This window comes from Tursiops truncatus, chromosome 5 (genome assembly GCF_011762595.2).
Source record: "Tursiops truncatus isolate mTurTru1 chromosome 5, mTurTru1.mat.Y, whole genome shotgun sequence".
Classification (NCBI taxonomy): Eukaryota; Metazoa; Chordata; class Mammalia; order Artiodactyla; family Delphinidae; genus Tursiops; species Tursiops truncatus.
Window position 1 is genome coordinate 20,585,930 of NC_047038.1, and position 22,802 is coordinate 20,608,731.

Consider the following 22,802-nt stretch of genomic DNA (forward strand, 5'->3'; position numbering starts at 1 on the left):
TATTAAAAGCTGTGTATAAAAACATGTTCAGTAAAGTGTCTTTGAAATTTGTTCTGAAACACACGTTTTTGTTCCCTTTTAAATGTAATGATTAAGGAAACATGCCTGACTCTTTAAAACATGCAGATATCTGGCATGATTTTATTAGCTCACAGGCTTTTAAAATTGGAAAGGATCAGAGTAAACATCTAATTTAACCTCTTCATTGGAGGGGAATTGAGAAAATTGAGACTCAGAGAAGGGTTGCACAGCACTGGGGGTAGCATCCAAGCCTGTTAGTCCTGTGTTTTTCCTGCCTACTCCACTGCCTCTGATTTCTTACTTCTTTTGGCAAAGGAATTTTTGGTGGGGGTAGGGGGGAATTAAGTTATTCACCTATGTACCGTGAAGTCTGTCTAGCAGTTACACTGAGAGCTGATTTTAGAATACCACAGTTTTTAGCCGTGTCACTTTATTCAGAGAAGAAATTGTTATTGCTAAACAGAGTTTTAAAGTGGGTTCTGTGTTCAGATGTTGAAGCCACCAGAGATTTACTACTTTACTGTATCTAAAGTTAAATAAAAATGGTATAACATAAGTAATAACTTTCTTTTAACTTGACTTGTTTAATCAGTAGAACATCCTCAGTAGAACATCCTCTAACATTGTTTAATCAGTAGAACATCCTCTAACATTAGTAGAACATCCTCTAACATCCTCTAACATGTTTAATCAGTAGAACATCCTCTAACAAGTTTCTAATGCTTATTAAATTTTTAATATTTCTGAGAAAAGCAAAACAGTCTTGACATTTGATTGTACAGATCTTGGAAGAAATTTTCTCTGGTCAAGTCAAAGTATCTAAAATGAAAAATAATAAAGATACTAAAGTTTTTATATTTATTGAGTGGTAATGATTGTGATGAAATGCGTCTTTTCCTATAGGAAAGACAGTGCTGAGATCTCATGTCATTCTGTATTCACCTTACAGCTCTGGAGAAGCTGTTAGCACCATTTTCCATTTTCCTTATAAAGAAGAGGTCTGCATTTAAGAAATAAAATACGTCATGTAACAGCAGGAATTTCCATCCCATTTCACTGTCATTTGATAAAGAAAATGGCTAAAATAGAGAGGACAAAAGACTAGATCTTGTCTTGTACAATAGGAAAGTTAAAACCCATTTAACTTCAAAACATGAGGATTGTTTTAGAAACTTACATCAGCACTGTGGCTCCAAATATGAAAAATAAGATGTCATAATTATTTTGGAAATTATTGTTATTTCCTAATACACTGAAAACCAAAAGGCAGGTTACTAGCTAGCTTCTTGGTTTTAAGATAGGGAAAAATCCTGATAAATTTAAGGTAAAGAAATCTGATAAAACCTCGTATCAGAATTTTAAAGTTCTGATAAACTTAAAACAAAAAAATCTGGAATTAAAATATGAAAGAAGAAAGGTATGGACCTCCTTGGTATAGCTTGAATAAGATTTTCGTACAGGAACCAATACTTTGATTCACTTAATAATTTAATGGAAATACTTTGTTAGGAGCAATCGTGGAGTATTTTTTTCCAGTGCCTGAATAGATTTGGTATTATTAACATTTACAATTTTATGTCACTTGTCCTTTTACTCTCACTGGTTATACATTTTATACAAATATCAATAAAATTTTAAATAAATCTAGAAAGATATATGAAGACAAACTAGGTGACAACAATAACACCCTGCAACAAAAAAGCACAAAGGCAGCATATAAACACAGCTCTCAGAATCTATACAGTTCATGCATGGTTTGGTGTGACTTGGTTTCAAGTATCGAATTTCAGCAACTCAACAACTTCCTTAGAGACTTTAAGAGAATTTAAAGAGCCATACTTCTGTTTGAAAAGACAAAGGGAGGGTAATTTGCCTTTTCCTTTTTATTTTCGTTCTTCTTGTCATTCCTTCCTTAAATTTGGTGTGACGAAATAATAGGATCTTCACATTTCTAAATTTATGTTAGTTAAATGGAGGGCAGGTGGAAGAGCTTGGTTGAAATTGAGGTAATCTCTTCTTTAGATGTAGACAGTTACCTGCATATTTTATCTCATAGTGAATATACTTTTTGAATCTGTGCTATTAAAATTGTTCTGTAAAAAGGGAAAATATATGCGAATACTAGTCTGTCTTTATACACGCTACATATGTTTTATATCTTTCTGGGAGATTCACTATCTTCTAATTGTGTACATTGATCACTTAAAATGTATTTAAAATGGACTTCAGACATAGCATGGTATGAAAGTTTAAAAAGTCCCATAAACTCCCTAAACATAGTTTCTGGAGTTGCTTTCCTGCAAGCCGAGGCTCTTTGATGGGAAGGTGAAAACCCTCCCAGGTACCCTCTCCGGGACGCATTCGGAAGACGCTGTGTCCCACCACGGGTCCCCTGCCCAGGAAAGAAAAGGGGCCTGAGGGCACTGCCAGGGGCCAGGTGGTGGAGGCCCCCCGCTGGACTCTAGGGTACAGCCCTAGACCCCAGCCCTAGAGCTGGGGGGCCCTTTGAGGGGCTCTAGGGTAGACAAGGGCAGTTGCCACTCTGGGTCCCCCTGCCCCAACCCAACTGCCTTTTTGAGAGGCAGCCCCCAAACAGTCTGAGAGCCTGGAAGTTGAAGCCCTTCCCTAGCCATTTCACAGCAGACCAAGGACTGCATTAGGGGGCCTCCAGGCCAAGTTCCTGAGATAGTGGAGTTGTAGCCCTCTCCTGTCCCGGGGTGAAGGATCTGCTCTGACAGTCTGCCTTCAGGGGCTTCCCTCCAGTTTACTGCCTGGGAGCCAGTTCTGCCTCTGCCCCTGAAGGCCAGAGGGAGAATTATGGGGTGAGGGGAGTTCAGGAGGGGCCCCAAAGGCAACTCACTCTGCAGAACAGAGACCTTTTGTCAAACTCAAGCCCCTGCCTTAGAAATACATACTTTTAAAGAAAATTCATAGGACCTTTAGAAAATTAGCGAATTCAGTCCCCACATTTTCCAGTTAAAGGTACTGAGAATCTACGAAGGTTAAAGGACTCTCCCTCCCCCCCACATGATTCACACAGGGAATGAGCAAATATGGAACTGAACAGTTGTTGGAAAAGTGACCTTTTATGGTTATGATAAATTGTTAGAGCTGTAAAGCTGGGTTTTTGGAGAAAACAGCCGTAAATCTAGTACATGTGAGGGGGAGTTAACAGCACCCTGCTGTTGTGTCTGTGTTTCTCTTATTTGGCTTTTTCATTTCTAAGGTGAGAGGACTTTCAAGTGTCATCACTGTGATGCTACCTTTAAAAGGAAGGACACCTTAAATGTTCATGTCCAGGTGGTTCATGAAAGACACAAGAAGTACAGATGTGAGCTGTGTAATAAGGCATTTGTTACACCTTCAGTGCTTAGAAGTCATAAGAAAGTAAGTAGAAGCCTTCCGTGAGTTTGAATGGATTACGTATTTTAACCATACAGGCGTGTATGTTAATTATCATGTGATAATCAATTTTATATGAATTTATCAACATATTTACTCAAAATGACAAATACGAAACCCATGAGTGATAGCAGCTCTTTAGCAAATGTCTGTTTTCTTCATTTTATCAGAAGAGAATATATTTGTCATATGAAAGCAAACCTAGATTCAGGTATGGATGCTACACAGTCCTAAACGATGCTGATAGGTGGGTCTTACAGTGTACTCGATGAACGGGAGCTTTTCGACTTTATACATTTTTGGATTAACATAGGTTCCTTTTTTTAAAGATACTGAGTAGAGCTTTAATAGTTTTATTTTTCAAAGCTAGTTCAGCTGTCTATTGACAAGTTATTAGACTGACTTCTTCTAGGATTAGAGTGGTCCTTCTTTATCTTGCATCCCTAGGACCTAGGGAAATTCCTGGTACAGAACAGGGACTTGATAAGTATTTGCTCAACTTGAATAAAATGATGTTCATACTGATGGTGATTTGGAGATTATCTTATTTGTGTTATGCTAATTACCTCCAGCAAATCAACAGGTTATTTTTACTTGTTGATTAAATACATTCTAAGTATATTTTTTAAATAGCAAAATTCATATTATAACTAATGCAGTTGAAAGTTTTAATGTTGACTTCAGAAATGACTGTTGAAGTGTGGTAGTCTCTGCTGCTCGGCGTGTCCTGCCTAGTGAATGTGAAGTGGCTTCTGTGTCATTATGACTTTTATTTTGGTACCTGTCTTTAATACAGCTGTTTCAAAAGAACTGGACTGAGTAACTTTCTTTTCTTGTATCTTTAATGCTGATTAATAATGATACTGTCTTCTCTTTTCAAAGGTCTGAATAGAATAATCTTTCAACTTTCTTTGATTGGATTACTTTTTCATGAATTTAATAGACTTTTATTATGTTTTAATCAATGAGGGAAAGTATAGTGAATTTTCCAGAAAGATATAGTTGTTTGTCTGCAATAACAGATTATCATAGAATATATTTTGTGGTGCATTGTTCATTTTTGTCTCATACATTTATCCAATATTGTTCTCATAGTGATGTTTCCATGCTTTCCAACCATATTTAAGATTTTGTAGTGTTATACTTTCAGTATCTTACAATACCAACCAGTCAAATTTCTGTACCTAATAATAATGTATATTTTTGAATTAAGCCAAAAAGAACACTTTAATTATTTTAATTAATATTGCCGTAGTATCCTTTAGTTTGAAACTCACATTACTGAAGTACTATAAGTAACTGAATATAAGTAGGTGAACAATGAAATACTTATGTAGCAGCAAAAGAAATCCTGTGGATTTTATAAACGTACTACGAAGAACTTGGTAGTTTCCTGTTTGGAATAATCCCATGTTGTAATAATAGATGTATACCATTCCCAAACAACGTTATATTAATCAGGAAAGAATTGCCATATTTTGTCCCTTCTGTCAGGGAGTGAGAAGAACACAGGTCTGTTATATGTTAAAATGTTATACCATTTCCTTTAAATTGAACCATAATGTGGACCATGGGAGTAACAGCTCTTACTGAGGTGTAAAGAATGTATAACTGTTTTGTATAAGAACTTGTAATGAAAATGGAAAGTTAAGTGCTGCCAATTGAAGAATCAAGGAGATGTTTGTTGTAGACAGTATCATTGGCTAGTGTGGCTGTTGATTAGACTGTATTCCTCAAACTTGAATGTAATATAAATGTTTTTCAAGGGAAAAACATCTAGAGGACACTGAAGTTGACTAAGATATTTCATTTATAACTCTTTTAAAAATTACAAATATGATAGTGTATATCCAAATATAGATTATAATTCAAATATGAAAATTTATAAATTAAATATCAACCAATAAGGTTATAAACCAATTATATTAAAGTTAACAATTGATTTAATATGGAAGATGAGAATGTTTTGCTAAGTTAGTGGTTCCTCGAGGTTGTCAGGTTCTGACATAATTACCCCACCCTTTTTTCTCTATCCCATCTCTATCCCATAAAAATATTTTTAAATATTTCTCTATTTAAAAAACCTTTTTAAAAAACCTTTCCTGTTCTTTCTACATTAGCTCATGGCAATTCCAATAATAATATTTGCCAGTAATTTGCGTAAAAACAAAGGCAGAAGAAACAGGCCCTGGAAGTTCTGTTTTGTGACGGTGGTGGTAACCCGGATGATCCACTATATGCTTTTGTTCATATTCAGGTTATCATTGAAGCTAACAATTCTAAAAAGGGTCTGAGAGAATGTGCAGGTATCTGAAGTAATGGCTTCCTTCTCCTTTTCCCTCCTCCTAAGTTTGAAAACCAATGGGACTTGAAAAGTAGCTCTGTCGCCTCATTTATTGGAATGACCTATTTTGATGTTGGTAGAAACACTGCTTGCCTGATGAGATTGTGAGACAAGTTTAAAACACCTCATCTGCCTCCTTTTTCGGGAGAGGTCACTCTTTTTTTCTTTGACCTCTCTTAACATTGTATTGAAACTGGCTTTGGTGATACTCATTCACCTTTTCTTGTGTGGTGGTTTTATGTCCAGGTTAAAGGTACTGAAGGCAGCAGTGATCTTTCAAATTGACTGTTCAGTTAACACCTGCTGAATTTAAAGATCAAATAAGATTTATACTCCTTTTTGCTTTGCAGTAAAATCAATCCAGTCTGACAAACATAATGCAAGTAACAGATTACTTTATTGAGGTTAATTCTGTCCTCAAGCACTAAATACACACAAAGAATGTGAAAAGTGCTTCTAAGGAAGTGTTTCTTGGCAGCAGTCAAGGGCAGCTGTAGCCCCATTTTGATTATGCGGTTTTGTTAACATATACTGGCTTTGTATAACTTAATCATCTTTACATGGGGGCTCCATAAAGGCTTAAAATGTAAACTGCAGAGTTATTTTCAAATTAACACTAACACATGATTCTAAGAGGTTTTTTTGAACCAGTGGGAATAACCATGATAAATTGTTTAAAATCTCATTGTGATATTAAATCATTTTAAAGGAACATAATCCTGGGAAAAAAAGGATTTACTGTTGTCAGAGGCACTTAATCATTTTAACCTCATTCTTTATATTTGTCCTCAACCTTTTTTATTCCTTTCCGTTTAGACACATACAGGAGAAAAGGAGAAAATCTGCCCATATTGTGGCCAGAAGTTTGCCAGCAGTGGTACACTGAGAGTTCATATCCGTAGCCACACAGGTATGTAGATAAAAACAACGTAGAGAAATCAAATTCTTCCAAGAGAAGGAGTTTATAGTTTTACAAAATGACTCCAAGATTAAGAATTAATCTTGACTGTTTCCTCTCTTGGAAAGTTTTATAGCATCTAGTTTCTTACTCTAGAAAAATTTTGAATAAGTACACTTTCCCAAACTAAGTTAAATATCTAAAGTGGCAACTGATTAATGTTTCGTTGTGAAATAACTGTGATTTACTTTATATACTATTCTAATAGATGGAATAGGGTGTAGCAGTTTTACAGAAGGCTAAGGGCCTCCTCTTAAAAATCCCTCCTGTAACTCGCATCAAATGTGGCCTTTTAAAATGTAAAAAGTCCTTGGAATGTGGCTTGAATGCTATAAGATTTTATTGGATGCAAGGGTGATGTGACCATAGTATCTGTTATGCCATGAATTGCTTCCTAAAGGGTTTTCTTCATTTCTTACAACTTCCTGTGTAATTTCTCCCATGAGGGAGGGCTGTGCCCTAGTGAATGAACAGCTAAATATTCTTCAAAGAACTTTGTTTGGGTTTTATCTGTCATGTAGAGAAGTTCTTGAAAAGACTTGAAAGAATACTCTTTATTTTGATAGCCAGATTATTGTGTGTGAATCTTAAGTGGTTGTCAGTAGCTGGACTGTGTTTGGTAAACTGTGTAACTGGATTAAATTGCTGAAGCTTTTTATTCAAGAGCCGTAGTATTTGACTTTCTTTATCATTGTGTCCCTAGCTCCTAGCTCAGTGTTTAGCACAATAACTGTGTTGTGAATGAAGAAATGTTAGTTTAAGCAGGTCAAAGAATAATACTGTGATTATTATACAAAGGTGGGAAAAAAAAAGGACAGCCATGCAGCATAATTTCTTATTTTGGAAATTTTCTGGCTAAAGCTGAAAAGCGTAGGTCAACTTAGTAGTTGTCATCTTAGAATAGCCTCTTAAATGCTTTCAAATGAAACATATAACCAAGAACAGATCAAGCATTATACATGATGGCTGTGGAATAATGGGCGCCCTAAAGAAGGAAAGGAGATCTTCTTGACTAGAAGTATCTACAGAAAGTGAGGCTTTCAGGACACAGTCCAATATGTGTAGCAGAAACAGAACACAACAAAAAGAAAAGTAGAGAGAAGCAAAAAGAAAAGGGCAGTAGAGAATCATGCTGAGGACAGGTGGACTTAAAATAGTGCCAGAGACTGTTAGCACCGTGTCCTGATTGTACAGAAGAGGCAAGTAAATGATGAAGAGAGAGGAGAGAGAGCTCTGAAGTCCCAGGCCAGCCCCGGAACCTAACAGCGTAGTCTTTGACGTCAGTGGGCACCACTCTCTTCTGTGTTTTGGAGGCCATGCGGAATTGTGGCAGACATGGTTAAAGGCGAGAGTGAAATCAGCAGCCTTCCATTCTGGATCCGTAGTTCTTAGAAGACGTCTTTGTGCCACCCTGAAAATGTAACTTATAATTTGCTCTGCAGATTTTATGTCTGTATGTGTGTGCTTGTGTGTATAATTTGTATGTGGAAGGAGGGCAACTAGGAGATGGGGAAAGTGTATTATTTCTGTGTATCATAGTAATAAGTTTAGAGTAATGCCCTGAGACATTATCATGTAATTGAATTATGGTTGATATAGTGTGTTTTTAAAAGGCAGTGATTATTGTTCAGAATGCATTAAAACATGTATTTCAGCATAGAAAAGATGAATCCAATCATAGAACACTTGATTATTCAAAATAATTCCATCCTTGAGAATTCCATGAGCCTACATTTTATTTTACTTGTAGAGGATGGGCAGTGGAGAAGAATAAACTTAAACTAGTAATATCTTCTAAAATTTTAATTATTATCTGCTACAAAGTTGCAATAATAATAAGATTTTTTTGAGCTCCAAGAATTCTCTGTGATAAAAATATTAATAAATATTTCTGGGTTTTTTTGTTGTCATGTTCTATAGTATCTGTAATCTAAAGAATATTTTTAAAAATTCAAATCTTTTTTATATGATTTGGTTATTTAAATGTTGTACAGGTTCTGGTTTATTGGTTTCTGATCAAGAAAACTGGCCACCTAAATTCAGACAACAGTGCTAAGGCACAGTCAGCCAGCATATACATTTAAATAAGTAAAGTAAAAACATAAAGGTGGCCTATGTGTTTATGTATGTCCACACAGATAGTTGTATAATTATTTATTTACAATTATTATTTACTTATAACTGGATTTTTCTGTTTAAAATCAGACTCATTTCATTTTCACATTTTACAATTCTTCTTTGAGTTATTTTGATGTGAAACCTGTGTTTTTGGTGACAGTTGCCTGGCAGCATGGCTGGGGCTGTATTTGAAGTGGTCGGTGTCAAGCAACAGAGGTGGCTGCGGAGACCTGGCGGGTTGGCAGTATCTGGCCTTCCATAACAGTCCTGGCGTGGATTTCTTTTCCTGCATGGACTAATGCTGCTTTTACCTCTCTTTTTTTTTTCTATTTTTTTTTTTTTTTTTTTTTTTTTGCGGTATGTGGGCCTCTCACTGTTGTGGCCTCTCCCGTTGCGGAGCACAGGCTCCAGATGCGCAGGCTCAGCGGCCATGGCTCACGGGCCCAGCCGCTCTGTGGCATGTGGGATCTTCCCGGACCGGGGCACAAACCCGTGTCCCCTGCATCGGCAGGTGGACTCTCAACCACTGCGCCACCAGGGAAGCCCTGCTTCTCTTTTATTCGCTTTGTCCTGTCCTCCAAATCACGTGCATCCATTTTCCCTTCCAAGCTGGAACCTGGCTCAGTGACCAGATGGGTTTATGTAGTTATTTTGCTTCTATGATGATAAAGCTCGCATTTTGAGATCTATACATTCACTTTTCTCTCTTTATTATTTTTTCTTATGAAATCACGTGATTTTTTTTTTGTGCTTTGTAATATTTTAATGTTCAGTCTGGTTCCATTTTTCTTCTTTTTTTTTTAACATCTTTATTGGGATATAATTGCTTTACAATGGTGTGTTAGTTTCTGCTTTATAACAAAGTGAATCAGTTATACATATACATATGTTCCCATATCTCTTCCCTCTTGCGTCTCCCTCCCTACCACCCTCCCTATCACACCCCTCCAGGCGGTCACAAAGTACCGAGCCGATATCCCTGTGCCATGCGGCTGCTTCCCACTAGCTATCTACCTTACATTTGTTAGTGTATATATGTCCATGACTCTCTCTCGCCCTGTCACAGCTCACCCTTCCCCCTCCCCATATCCTCAAGTCCGTTCTCCACTAGGTCTGTGTCTTTATTCCTGTCTTACCCCTAGGTTCTTCATGACATTTTTTTTTCCCTTAGATTCCATATGTATGTGTTAGCATACGGTATTTGTCTTTTTCTTTCTGACTTACTTCACTCTGTATGACAGACTGTAGGTCTATCCACCTCATTACAAATAGCTCAATTTCGTTTCTTTTTATGGCTGAGTAATATTCCATTGTATATATGTGCCACATCTTCTTTATCCATTCATCCGATGATGGGCACTTAGGTTGTTTCCATCTCCGGGCTATTGTGAATAGAGCTGCAATGAACATTTTGGTACATGACTCTTTTTGAATTTTGGTTTTCTCAGGGTATATGCCCAGTAGTGGGATTGCTGGGTCATATGGTAGTTCTATTTTTAGTTTTTTAAGGAACCTCCATACTGTTCTCCATAGTGGCTGAACCAATTCACATTCCCAACAGCAGTGCAAGAGTGTTCCCTTTTCTCCACACCCTCTCCAGCATTTATTGTTTCTAGATTTTTTGATGATGGCCATTCTGACTGGTGTGAGATGATATCTCATTGTAGTTTTGATTTGCATTTCTCTAATGATTAATGATATTGAGCATTCTTTCATGTGTTTGTTGGCAGTCTGTATATCTTATTTGGAGAAATGTCTATTTAGGTTTCCTGCCCATTTTTGGATTGGGTTTTTTGTTTTTTTGTTATTGAGCTGCATGAGCTGCTTGTAAATTTTGGAGGATAATCCTTTGTCAGTTGCTTTGTTCGTAAATATTTTCTCCCATTCTGAGGGTTGTCTTTTGGTCTTGTTTATGGTTTCCTTTGCTGTGCAAAAGCTTTGAAGTTTCATTAGGTCCCATTTGTTTATTTTTGTTTTTAGTTCCATTTCTCTAGGAGGTGGGTCAGAAAGGATCTTGCTGTGATTTATGTCATAGAGTGTTCTGCCTATGTTTTCCTCTAAGAGTTTGATAGTTTCTGGCCTTACATTTAGGTCTTTAGTCCATTTTGAGCTTATTTTTGTGTATGGTGTTAGGGAGTGATCTAATCTCATACTTCTACATGTAACTGTCCAGTTTTCCCAGCACCACTTATTGAAGAGGCTGTCCTTTCTCCACTGTACATTCCTGCCACCTTTATCAAAGATAAGGTGTCCATATGTGCGTGGGTTTATCTCTGGGCTTTCTATCCTGTTCCATTGATCTGCATTTCTGTTTTTGTGCCAGTACCATACTGTCTTGATTACTGTAGCTTTGTAGTACAGTCTGAAGTCAGGGAGCCTGATTCCTCCAGCTCCATTTTTCTTTCTCAAGATTGCTTTGGCTGTTCGGGGTCTTCTGTGTTTCCATACAAAATGTGAAAAATTTTGTTCTAGTTCTGTGAAAAAGGCCAGTGGTAGTTTGATACAGATTGCATTGAATGTATAGATTGCTTTGGGTAGTAGAGTCATTTTCACAATGTTGATTCTTCCAATCCAAGAACATGGTATATCTCTCCATCTATTTGTATCATCTTTAATTTCTTTCATCAGTGTCTTATAATTTTCTGCATACAGGTCTTTTGTCTCCTTAGGTAGGTTTATTCCTAGATATTTTATTCTTTTTGTTGCAGTGGTAAATGGGAGTGTTTTCTTGATTTCACTTTCAGATTTTTCATCATTAGTATATAGGAATGCCAGAGATTTCTGTGCATTAATTTTGTATCCTGCTACTTTACCAAATTCACTGATTAGCTCCAGTAGTTTTCTGGTAGCATCTTTAGGATTCTCTATGTATAATATCATGTCATCTGCAGACAGTGACAGCTTTACTTCTTCTTTTCCAATTTGGATTCCTTTTATTTCCTTTTCTTCTCTGATTGCTGTGGCTAAAACTTCCAAAACTATGTTGAATAAGAGTGGTGAGAGTGGGCAACCTTGTCTTGTTCCTGATCTTAGTGGAAATGCTTTCAGTTTTTCACCATTGAGGATGATGTTTGCTGTGGGCTTGTCATATATGGCGTTTATTATGTTGAGGAAAGTTCCCTCTATGCCTACTTTCTGCAGGGTTTTTATCATAAATGGGTGTTGAATTTTGTCACAAGCTTTCTCTGCATCTATTGAGATGATCATGTGGTTTTTCTCCTTCAGTTTGTTAATATGGTTTATCACATTGATAGATTCGCGTATATTGAAGAATCCTTGCATTCCTGGAATAAACCCCACTTGATCATGGTGTGTGATCCTTTTAATGTGCTGTTGGATTCTGTTTGCTAGTGTTTTGTTGAGGATTTTTGCATCTATGTTCATCAGTGATATTGGCCTGTAGTTTTCTTTCTTTGTGACATCCTTGTCTGGTTTTGGTATCAAGGTGATGGTGGCCTCGTAGAAGGAGTTTGTGAGTATTCCTCCTGCTGCTATATTTTGGAAGAGTTTGAGAAGGATAGGTGTTAGCTCTTCTCTAAATGTTTGATAGAATTCGCCTGTGAAGCCATCTGGTCCTGGGCTTTTGTTTGTTAGAAGATTTTTAATCACAGTTTCAATTTCAGTGCTTGTGATTGGTGTGTTCATATTTTCTATTTCTTCCTGATTCAGTCTTGGCAGGTTGTGCATTTCTAAGAATTTGTCCATTTCTTCCAGGTTGTCCATTTTATTGGCAGAGTTGCTTGTAGTAATCTCTCATGATCTTTTGTATTTCTGCAGTGTCAGTTGTTACTTCTCCTTTTTAATTTCTAATTCTATTGATTTGTGTCTTCTCCCTTTTTTTCTTGATGAGTCTGGCTAGTGGTTTATCTATTTTCTTTATCTTCTCAAAGAACTAGCTTTTAGTTTTATTGATCTTTGCTATTGTTTCCTTCATTTCTTTTTCATTTATTTGTGATCTGATTTTTATGATTTCTTTCCTTCTAATTGCTTGAGGTGCAAGGTTGGGTTGTTTATTCGAGATGTTTCCTGCTTCTTAATATGGGCTTGTATTGCTATAAACTTCCCCCTTAGAACTGCTTTTGCTGCATCCCATAGGTTTTGGGTCGTCGTGTCTCCATTGTCATTTGTTTCTAGGTATTTTTTAATTTCCTCTTTGATTTCTTCAGTGATCACTTCATTATTAAGTAGTGTATTGTTTAGCCTCCATGTGTTTGTATTTTTTACAGATCTTTTCCTGTAATTGATATCTAGTCTCATGGCGTTTTGGTCAGAAAAGATACTTGATACAATTTCAATTTTCTTAAATTTACCGAGGCTTGATTTGTGACCCAGGATATGATCTATCCTGGAGAATGTTCCATGAGCACTTGAGAAAAACGTGTATTCTGTTGTTTTTGGCTGGAGTGTCCTATAAATATCAATTAAGTCCACGTTGTTTAATGTATCATTTAAAGCTTGTGTTTCCTTATTTATTTTCATTTTGGATGATCTGTCCACGGGTGAAAGTGGGGTGTTAAAGTCCCCTACTATGAATGTGTTACTGTTGATTTCCCCTTTTATGGCTGTTGGTTTTTGCCTTATGTATTGAGGTGCTCCTATGTTGGGTGCATAAATATTTACAATTGTTATATCTTCTTCTTGGATCGATCCCTTGATCATTATGTCGTGTCCTTCTTTGTCTCTTCTAATAGTCTTTATTTTAAAGTCTATTTTGTCTGATATGAGAATTGCTACTCCAGCTTTCTTTTGGTTTCCATTTGCATGGAATATCTTTTTCCATCCCCTTACTTTCAGTCTGTATGTGTCTCTAGGTCTGAAGTGGGTCTCTTGTAGACAGCATATATAAGGGTCTTGTTTTTGTATCCATTCAGCCAATCTGTGTCTTTTGGTGGGAGCATTTAGTCCATTTACATTTAAGGTAATTATCGATATGTAAGTTCCTATTCCCATTTTCTAAATTGTTTTGGGTTCATTATTATAGGTCTTTTCCTTCTCTTGTGTTTCTTGTCTAGAGAAGTTCCTTTAGCATTTGTTGTAAAGCTGGTTTGGTGGTGCTGAACTCCCTCAGCTTTTGCTTGTCTGTAAAGGTTTTAATTTCTCCATCAAATCTGAATGAGATCCTTGCTGGGTACAGTAGTCTTGGTTGCAGGTTTTTCTCCTTCATCACTTTCAGTATGTCCTGCCACTCCCTTCTGGCTTGTAGGGTTTCTGCTGAGAGATCAGCTGTTAACCTTATGGGGATTCCCTTGTGTGTTATTTGTTGCTTTTCCCTTGCTGCTTCTAATATGCTTTCTTTGTATTTAATTTTTGACAGTTTGATTAATATGTGTCTTGGCATATTTCTTCTTGGATTTATCCTGTATGGGACCCTCTGTGCTTCCTGGACTTGATTAACTATTTCCTTTCCCATATTAAGGAAGTTTTCAACTATAATCTCTTCAAATATTTTCTCAGTCCCTTTCTTTTTCTCTTCTTCTTCTGGAACCCCTATAATTCGAATGTTGGTGCGTTTAATGTTGTCCCAGATGTCTCTGAGACTGTTCTCAGTTCTTTTCATTCTTTTTTCTTTATTCTGCTCTGCAGTAGTTATTTCCACTATTTTATCTTCCAGGTCACTTACCCGTTCTTCTGCCTGTTATTGTGCTATTGATCCCATCTAGAGTACTTTTAATTTCATTTATTGTGTTGTTCATCGTTGCTTGTTTCATCTTTATTTCTTCTAGGTCCTTGTTAACTGTTTCTTGCATTTTGTCCATTCTATTTCCAAGATTTTGGATCATCCTTACTATCATTATTCTGAATTCTTTTTCAGGTACACTGCCTATTTCCTCTTCATTTGTCAGGTCTGGTGCATTTTTATCTTGCTCCTTTATCTGCTGTGTTTTTCTGTCTTCTCATTTTGCTTTTCTTACTGTGTTTGGTGTCTCCTTTTTGCAGGCTGCAGGTTCGTAGTTCCCGCTGTTTTTGATGTCTGTCTCCAGTGGCTAAGGTTGGTTCAGTGGGTTGTGTAGGCTTCCTGGTGGAGGGGATTAGTGCCTGTGTTGTGGTGGATGAGGCTGGATCTTGTCTCTCTAGTGGGCAGGTTCATGTCTGGTGGTGTGTTTTGGGGTGTCTCTGGCCTTATTATGATTTTAGGCAGCCTCTCTGCTAATGGATGGGGTTGTGTTCCTGTTTTGCTAGTTGTTTGGCATAGGTTGTCCAGCACTGTAGCTTGCTGGTCGTTGAGTGAAGCTGGGTGCTGGTGTTAAGATGGAGGTCTCTGGGAGATTTTCACTGTTTGATATTATGTGGAGCTTGGAGGTCTCTTGTTGACCAGTGTCCTGAAGTTGGGTCTCCCACCTCAGAGGCAGAGCCCTGACTCCTGGCTGGAGCACCAAGAGCCTTTCATCCACACGGCTCAGAATAAAAGGGAGAAAAAGTAGAGAGAATTAGTAGAAGTATGAAGAAAGAAAGAAAGAAAGAAAGGAGGGAAGGAAGGAAGAAAGGAGGGAAGGAAGGAAGGAAGAAAGAAAGAAGCAAAGAAGGAAAGAAGGCAAGAAGGAAAGAAAGAAGGGAGGGAGGGAGGAAGGAAGGAAGGAGGGAAGGAAGGAAAAAAAGAAGATACAGTAAAATAAAGTATAATAAAGTTATTGAATTAAAAAATTATTATTTAGGGGAAAAAAAAAAAGGGACGGATAGAACCTTAGGACAAATGGTGGAAGCAGAGCTATACAGACAAGATCTCACACAGAAGCATACACATACACATTCACAAAAAGAGGAAAAGGGGAAAAAATCATAGATCTTGCTCTCGAAGTCCACCTCCTCAATTTGGGATGACTCGTTGTCTATTCATGTATTCCACAGATGCAGGGTACATCAAGTTGATTGTGGAGCTTTAATCCGCTGCTTCTGAGGCTGCTGGGAGAGATTTCCCTTTCTCTTCTTTGGTCTCACAGCTCCCAGGGGCTCAGCTTTGGATTTGGCCCCGCCTCTGTGTGTAGGTCGCTGGAGGGCGTCCGTTCTTGGCTCAGACAGGACGGGGTTAAAGGAGCCGCTGATTCGGGGGCTCTGGCGCAATCCGGCCCGGAGTGGGGAGGGGGAGGGGCACTGCGTGCGGGGCGGGCCTGCGGCAGCAGAGGCCAGCATGACGTTGTACCAGCCTGAGGCGCGCTGTGTGTTCTCAGTGGGAAGTTGTCCCTGGATCCCGGGACCCTGGCAGTGGCGGGCTGCAGAGGCTCCGCGGAAGAGGGGTGTGGAGAGTGACCTGTGCTCGCACACAGGCCCCTTGGTGGCGGCAGCAGCAGCCTTAGCGTCTCCCGCCCGTCTCTGGGGTCCGCGATTTTAGCCGCGGCTCGCGCCCGTCTCTAAATCACGTGGTTTAATTCAGCCCTTTCCCACACTAGGTTTAGTGATTTGTGTCTGTGCTATAGGGTAACACAGGTATGGGGTCACAGCCTATTCTGTAGGAAACATTTAGTTATATACTGTTAGGGAGCACACAGTGAAGTGGCGAGGACCCTGAGTGAAGGTGGGGTGGGAAGGGTCAGGACAGACAGCTGATGCGGCCTCTGAGGAACAGGGCCCTCTGGATCATTGGTGCTCACGTTTTGGCCTCAACACTCCATATCATCTCAAAAATAATTGAGGACCCTGGGAAGCTTTCGTTTGTGTGGGTTGTGTCTATAGCTATTTACTATATTAGAAATTAAAGCTGAGAACCTTTAACAATATTTATTAATTTGTTAAAAATAACAATAAGAAACCCATTACATGTTAACATAAAGAACATATTTTTATAGAAAGTAGCTACATTTTTCTAATCAGAAATAATACTGTGAGACGGGAGACATTGTTTTACATTTCTGAAACTCTCTTTAATGTCTGGTTCAAGGGGAGACAGTTTCTCATGTCTGTTTCTTCATTCATCCTGCTGCAACATGTTCTTTTGATTGCTGAATTTGAAGAAAATCTGGCCTCACATAGGTGTGCAGTTAGAAGAGGAGAGTTCTTAACTAGCCTTTGTAAATAATTTTAGATATTGTTACTACAGTAAAACTCAAAAAATGGTCTTTTTTTTTTAAGGCTTGTGTTGTGGAACTTAAAATCATCTCGGTGAACTTCTCTTATTCTGTCGCATTAAAATCCATTGGTGTGTCTCGCACTTTGAATGATCTTTTACCCATGTGTGATTCTGTAACATGATGCACAGATCACTTGGAAAATAGTGGCTCACTGAGTTACGTGGATCCTCCACATGTGTTAGTGTCATCACCGATCTCATTAGGCAAGTCTTAAGTATTCGGAAGCCTTCAAGCACATGGTAGCATGTACAGATTTTCCAAAATTCTAAATTTTGCTTTGACTGCTCTAATGCTTATGTTTGGTAAGAAACACTTCCCTCCCTCCCTCCCTTCCTTCGTTCCTTCTTTCTTTTGAAACGACAGGCTTCTTTTATTTTCAAAAAACAAATGTTTACCAGATACCAAATCTGAATAACCATATTTTATATGTCAATCATTTTGTTTCAAGTAAAAATGGTGTTCCATGAGCAAAAGCTGTTAGGTGAGCTCATGACTCAGTCACACAAGTGCTTTTCCTTGAGACAACTTTAATATATCAATATGCATTACAAGTACTTATTTCCCATTTTATAACTAAGAATATTAAAATATCTTACTCAAGAGTTAGGGTTTAATAAAATTAATAATTTTTACTTCATCAAGGACATTCTGTTTATGAAACCAGCATGTATTTCTGTTATGAGTGTGTGTCTGTGAAGATGCAGTGATGACTAGTACCATCAGATGCCACTGTCTTGATCTGCACCAAGGCCCAGCAGTTTTACCCACTGTTACTTGTGTACCATTAGTGCAAAATCAACACAGTGAAAAAGGAAAATAGCATAATAATATTATTGTGAAAGTAGTTTTGACCATGAAGACCTCGTGAAAGAATCTTGGGGATCCCCAGGAGTGCACAGACCATATTTGGGGAAATAATGCTCTAGAAGGACCACCTAGCCAATGATAAATGCCTAGGAAAATAGGAGTGTGTGTGTGTGTGTGTGTGTGTGTGTGTGTGTGTGTGTGTGTGTGTGTGTTTTGGGGTCAGGTGAGGTAGAAGTTGCAGAGAAGAATGTGTTGCCTGTGCAGGTAAGGATCCAACTGACAGAGGCCATCCTATTTAACTGACACCATTTCTCTCATTTGATTGCTCAGACTGTTTTGGTTCCAACTGTCACTCTGTCTTTTGAGATAAATTCTTAAGCTGCTGCTGCTGCTTCTACTGCTACTGCTACTGAAACATGTTAATGTCCATTGTCATTGCCTTTGCTGGAATCTGGATTTTAAAAGGGCAGGTGATGAATAGGAGGTGTGCCAACGGTGCACTTTTATAGGTACCGTTTGCTGTTGGGTTGATATGTTTATGATTGTAAACAGAAAACCATTTAAAGCTTTCCAACTTTGGGCATATTTATAGGAATACTGCAGACCTTACCTCTCAAATTTGCCTGTAGATAGAACCTTTCTAAAAGGTTATCCTACCAGTAAGCTATTTCCTGCTATGTGAAATCCTTTAGTTGGGGTTTGGAGGAATCTGAGTGATAGTGAGATTGCACAACTTTCCCCACCTAGAGAGTTGTCCTGCTCAGTAGAAGCGAGTCCCAATGTGTCTCCTCCGCTACCTTCCTCTGCCAGGGGAGTCTGCTTCGGGTAATGGAAAGGGCAGCACTTCAGAAACAACTAATTTGAATTCGAATCCTGACCTCTGCCACTTACTAGCTGTGCAGTTTTGAGCAAACTACTTAACCTCTCTGAATCCACTTTACCTCATAAGTCCTTTGTGGAGAATAAATTGAATCGTGTCTGTAAAATACTTAGTGCTGCTGGTTCATAGTATTAATAGATGGTCAGTTAATTGTCATAAGTATAATCTCTGAAAGTCTTCTGTAATATTCCCACTGAAGACTACTTTTCCAAAATTAAATGAATCATTGAATTGTATTCATTAACATTGGGTGGCAAGGCTTTATTGAAAGATGTAGTTTCTTATATTATCTCTTCCTCCTTTTCTTTGGTTTTGCTTTCTTACAGGACATCGTACTGAGAATTTTATGTTCAATATCTTTCCTTTTCTTTCTTTCAACTTTATCAAGATCTTAAATTGTTGAATATGCTGGAACTTTAATAACTTAGTTTATAAACATAATCTGGATTAACTGTTGATAAGGAAGTAAGTTAACATCATGATGTCTGGCATAATCATGGAATTTTCTTAGCATATTACCTTTGGAAAAATGCACTGTAGAGGGGTATGTTCCTGATTAACTAAGCCTTTCTTTTTAATAAGTATTTAATAAAGGGGAACTCAGTTGGAAAAATTATTTTTGGTGGTATTTTAAAATCTGAACTATTGTATGCCTCACTACTTTCTTTATTGAAATTAAACCCTAATGACCTCCAGAATAATCTTTCACAAATTAATTGACCATATGACATGAAAACTTGTCCTTGGCTTTTAAAATTATTACTACCTTCTTTATTAGACATAAACCCTAAGTATGCTTGATTAATAAGTCCAAAAAGGCAGTAAGGTTTGTTTAAAAAATATTGTCCTGTTTCTTGAAGAACTGTTTATAAATAGCAAAAAATTGGAGATTGAGCCTGCATATCCAACATTCAGGAGATTGGTTATATAAATTATGGTGTATCTATAAATTGGGATATTGTATAGACAATAAAAATGATTGTATAAATATAAACATGAAAAGAAATGAGAATGATAAGTTACAAAATAAAATAGTATATTTTTGTAAGGGTAAAACATTGTTATATTAAGGTCTTAAAGGTTAAATACTAAATTAGTAACTGGTTATCTCTGTGTATTGTGAATATGGACAGTTTGAATTTTCTTCATGATTTTCTGTTTTCTAATTTTTCTATAATAATTTTCTTGTACAATAAAAATATTTAAAGTATATTAATCTTATATTATGATTATGCAGGTAACTGTTACTGTCAGAACCTTCCTGCTAAATTACTTAGGTGTGACATGTCTTTGCATCTTACTGTCAGATGGGCCAGCAAGAAGAAGTACGTAGAAAAATATATGTTGAAGAGAGAGAAATGAGAATAAGAAAGCAAGTATGGTAATATTAAACCCAAGTGAGGGTATATAGTGTTCATTGCACTATTTTTCTAATTTTTCTTCATGTTTGAAATTTTTCATAATTAAAAGTGGGAGTGTATTATTTCAGTAAGAACAATGGAATGGACACAGATGCCAACCAAGTGCAGCTGAGCTCTGTCTCCTGAACATCCAGCTTCATAGCTCACATCTTGTGTACATCTCCCTCAGAGCCTAATTCTTTCAGCAGGGAAGACTATATTCTTTAAACAAAACAGACTTTTGTTGTTTTGGTTTTTGCTTACAGTTATACTGTTCAGAGAGAACTCAGATTCTTTTGGAGAAGCAGAGTATCGTTACTTCATGCTTAGCCATCTTGAAAAAGGAATTCCATGAAATTTGCAATTCTCATGGATTATTCGAAGTTTTCTTTGAAATACTTTGGAAAGCATATGTATTATTTTATAAAAGAAGGTGTAAAGAATTGATGAGGCTCACCTAGTCAAGCTATTTTCCTACTTAAAACTTTTCAGTGGTTTCCCCTTACCTTGTGCAAATGAACATCCCTCGCACTTGACATCCCAGGCTCCTTTACTGGGCTTCTTTCACTCCCCTTCAGTCTCCAATTAAATGTTACTTTCTCCCTGATGTGTTACCCGCCCATCGCTTCACTCCCCTCTTACTAGGTTGGCATGCTCTATGGTGTACCTCTCTCCACACAGCACCCTTCAGATGCTGGCCCTTCTTCAGTAGTTTGTAGATTCTTGCTTCCTTAGAGCTGTGCCCATATCTGATCCTATTCAGAGCACTACCTGGCATAGAGAAAGAACTGAGTGAATGTTTCTTGAATAAGTAAAAGTATCTACAAGTAGATTGCAGTACCTGTAGGATAGTGGGAAGGATACTGGCTTCATAGTGAGAAGTCCCAGATCTGAATCCAAATTTAATTGACAATAGAACCATTTTTTCATATAATACCCACAAGAGTTTGTGGAATTCATTTCGAGAAATGTTAGCATCAAAGAATAAAATTGCTAAACTCCTCAATCTATCAGCTGGGCCTACTCACAATGTAGTAAGCTTTTGCTTTTCTTTCCATTCTTTGTGACTCCTTTTAGCTTGGAATTGCCTAGTGTTTTAAATTGTCATTAGAAAAAAACAGAGAGGAATACTAGCCCTGACAAATTGCCCACCCATTTTGTCTGATGAATCAATTCTATAGGAACTAGAACGACTACAAACAGTTGTGTGGTATATTATAGTCTCTTGCGCTATGTAGCCTCTCATCTACTAGAGATTTTGAGGGTTCCCATTGTCTGGTATCTATGAATGTCTCTTCTCAGCTATGATATTATACTTACTTTATCTGTTCCTTCTGAAGGGCAGGGCAGATCTGGCTCAGGTTTTTAATCACGTTAATCGAAGGAGGGAACCTTTCTCAAATATTTTCTAAGTTAATCCTTTCATAGTCAGTGTGATGGGTTTCCAATATCATTCTCATTTTCTAGGTGAAGAAGCTGAGATTCAGAGAAGCAAATGACCTATCCAAAGTAATAAGATCCAAATCTTTTTACTTCAAATTCTGTTTTATTTTTGTGTTCTCTTCTTTTTTTTTTTTTATTTTGCTACACGGTTACATAGCTGCTACACAGTTATTATTAGTACCACAAAAATTACAAAAATTTTATAACTTTTCCAGTATAAAAGATGAGTGAAATTCTGAAAGTATTTTATTATTTCTGTAGTATGAAAATTTTATGCTTTAGAGCCAAATGAAAGGTGTTTTGATTTTTTTTTTTAAGCAGCATTTACTTGGTCATTTACTTCTGACTCATTTTAATAGTGGGCAGTAATACAGAGAAAATGATGATTAAGTTTAGTTTCACCAGATTCTTTTTTTTTTTTTTAATTGACTTTATTTTTAGGGAAGTTTTAGGTTCACGGCAAAATTGAGAGGAAGGTACAGAGTTTTCCCCATCTACTTCCTCCCCCTATGCATGTGTAATTTCCCCTACTATCAATATTCCTAACCAGACTGGTATGTTTGCTATAATTGATGAACCTACATTGACACATTATAATCACCCAAAGTCCATAGTTTACCTTATGGTTCAGTGTTGGTGTTGCACATTCTGTGGGTTTGGACAAATGTGTAATGACATGTATCCACCATTACTATGTCATCCAGAGTATTTTCACTGCTTTAAAAATCCACTTTGCTTTGTGTGTTCATCTCACAATTCTCAACCCCTGGCAACCACTGATCTTTTTACTTTCTGCATAATTTTTTGTTTTCCAGAATGTCATATGGTTGGACAGATTACTTCTTTTATTTCTGAGAAATGATTATTAATTGATAGTTGAGCCTTTCAGTGAGGTGAATGTACATTTGAATACACTGCAATGTGATGAGATTTTTATAGAGGTAATAAATAGTCTTTTCATCATTTTCCCATTATGTTGAAGGAGTCAGTTTCACTTTGTTTTTATGGTATTCAAACTGTACATCAATATCTGGGGATGTCAGTTTTCTTTTTTGTGACATCAAATAACACTAAGCTTTATGAAGAAGAAATATGATTTCAGTTTATGTTTCTTTCTTCCAGTTTGCCATTTGGTATCTCTCATCGTGTACTATTTGGTATAGTGACAGTATTGCTTTGTGTAGTGTTAAATGCACTTTTTTCTTTTCTTCGTGTTAACTTTCTTACAGCAGGCTTTATTTTATTGGCTCATGGCTGTGGTCATTCTGTAAGGTGTGATCACTTAGCTGTTGGATTACTACCCGTTTTTTAGTGCTGGGAGGGATCTTCCTATTTATGTCTCTGTTGTCTTTTTTTGTTAATAGTG

General features: G+C 37.2%; 1 protein-coding gene across 3 annotated transcripts in view; it reads left to right on the top strand.

Moving 5' to 3' along the window:
- Nucleotides 1–22,802, top strand: part of PRDM5 (PR/SET domain 5) — a 223,117-nt gene that overhangs the window by 127,588 nt on the left and 72,727 nt on the right. For all 3 annotated transcript variants that reach the window (XR_012331893.1, XM_019928070.3, XM_019928071.3), the window contains 2 exons: nt 3,248–3,408; nt 6,584–6,677. Coding sequence is in view for 2 of the 3 variants with exons in the window: in XM_019928070.3 (XP_019783629.1) it covers nt 3,248–3,408; nt 6,584–6,677 (255 nt within the window). In the remaining variant the exon portion in view is untranslated. The remainder of the gene's footprint in view (nt 1–3,247; nt 3,409–6,583; nt 6,678–22,802) is intronic.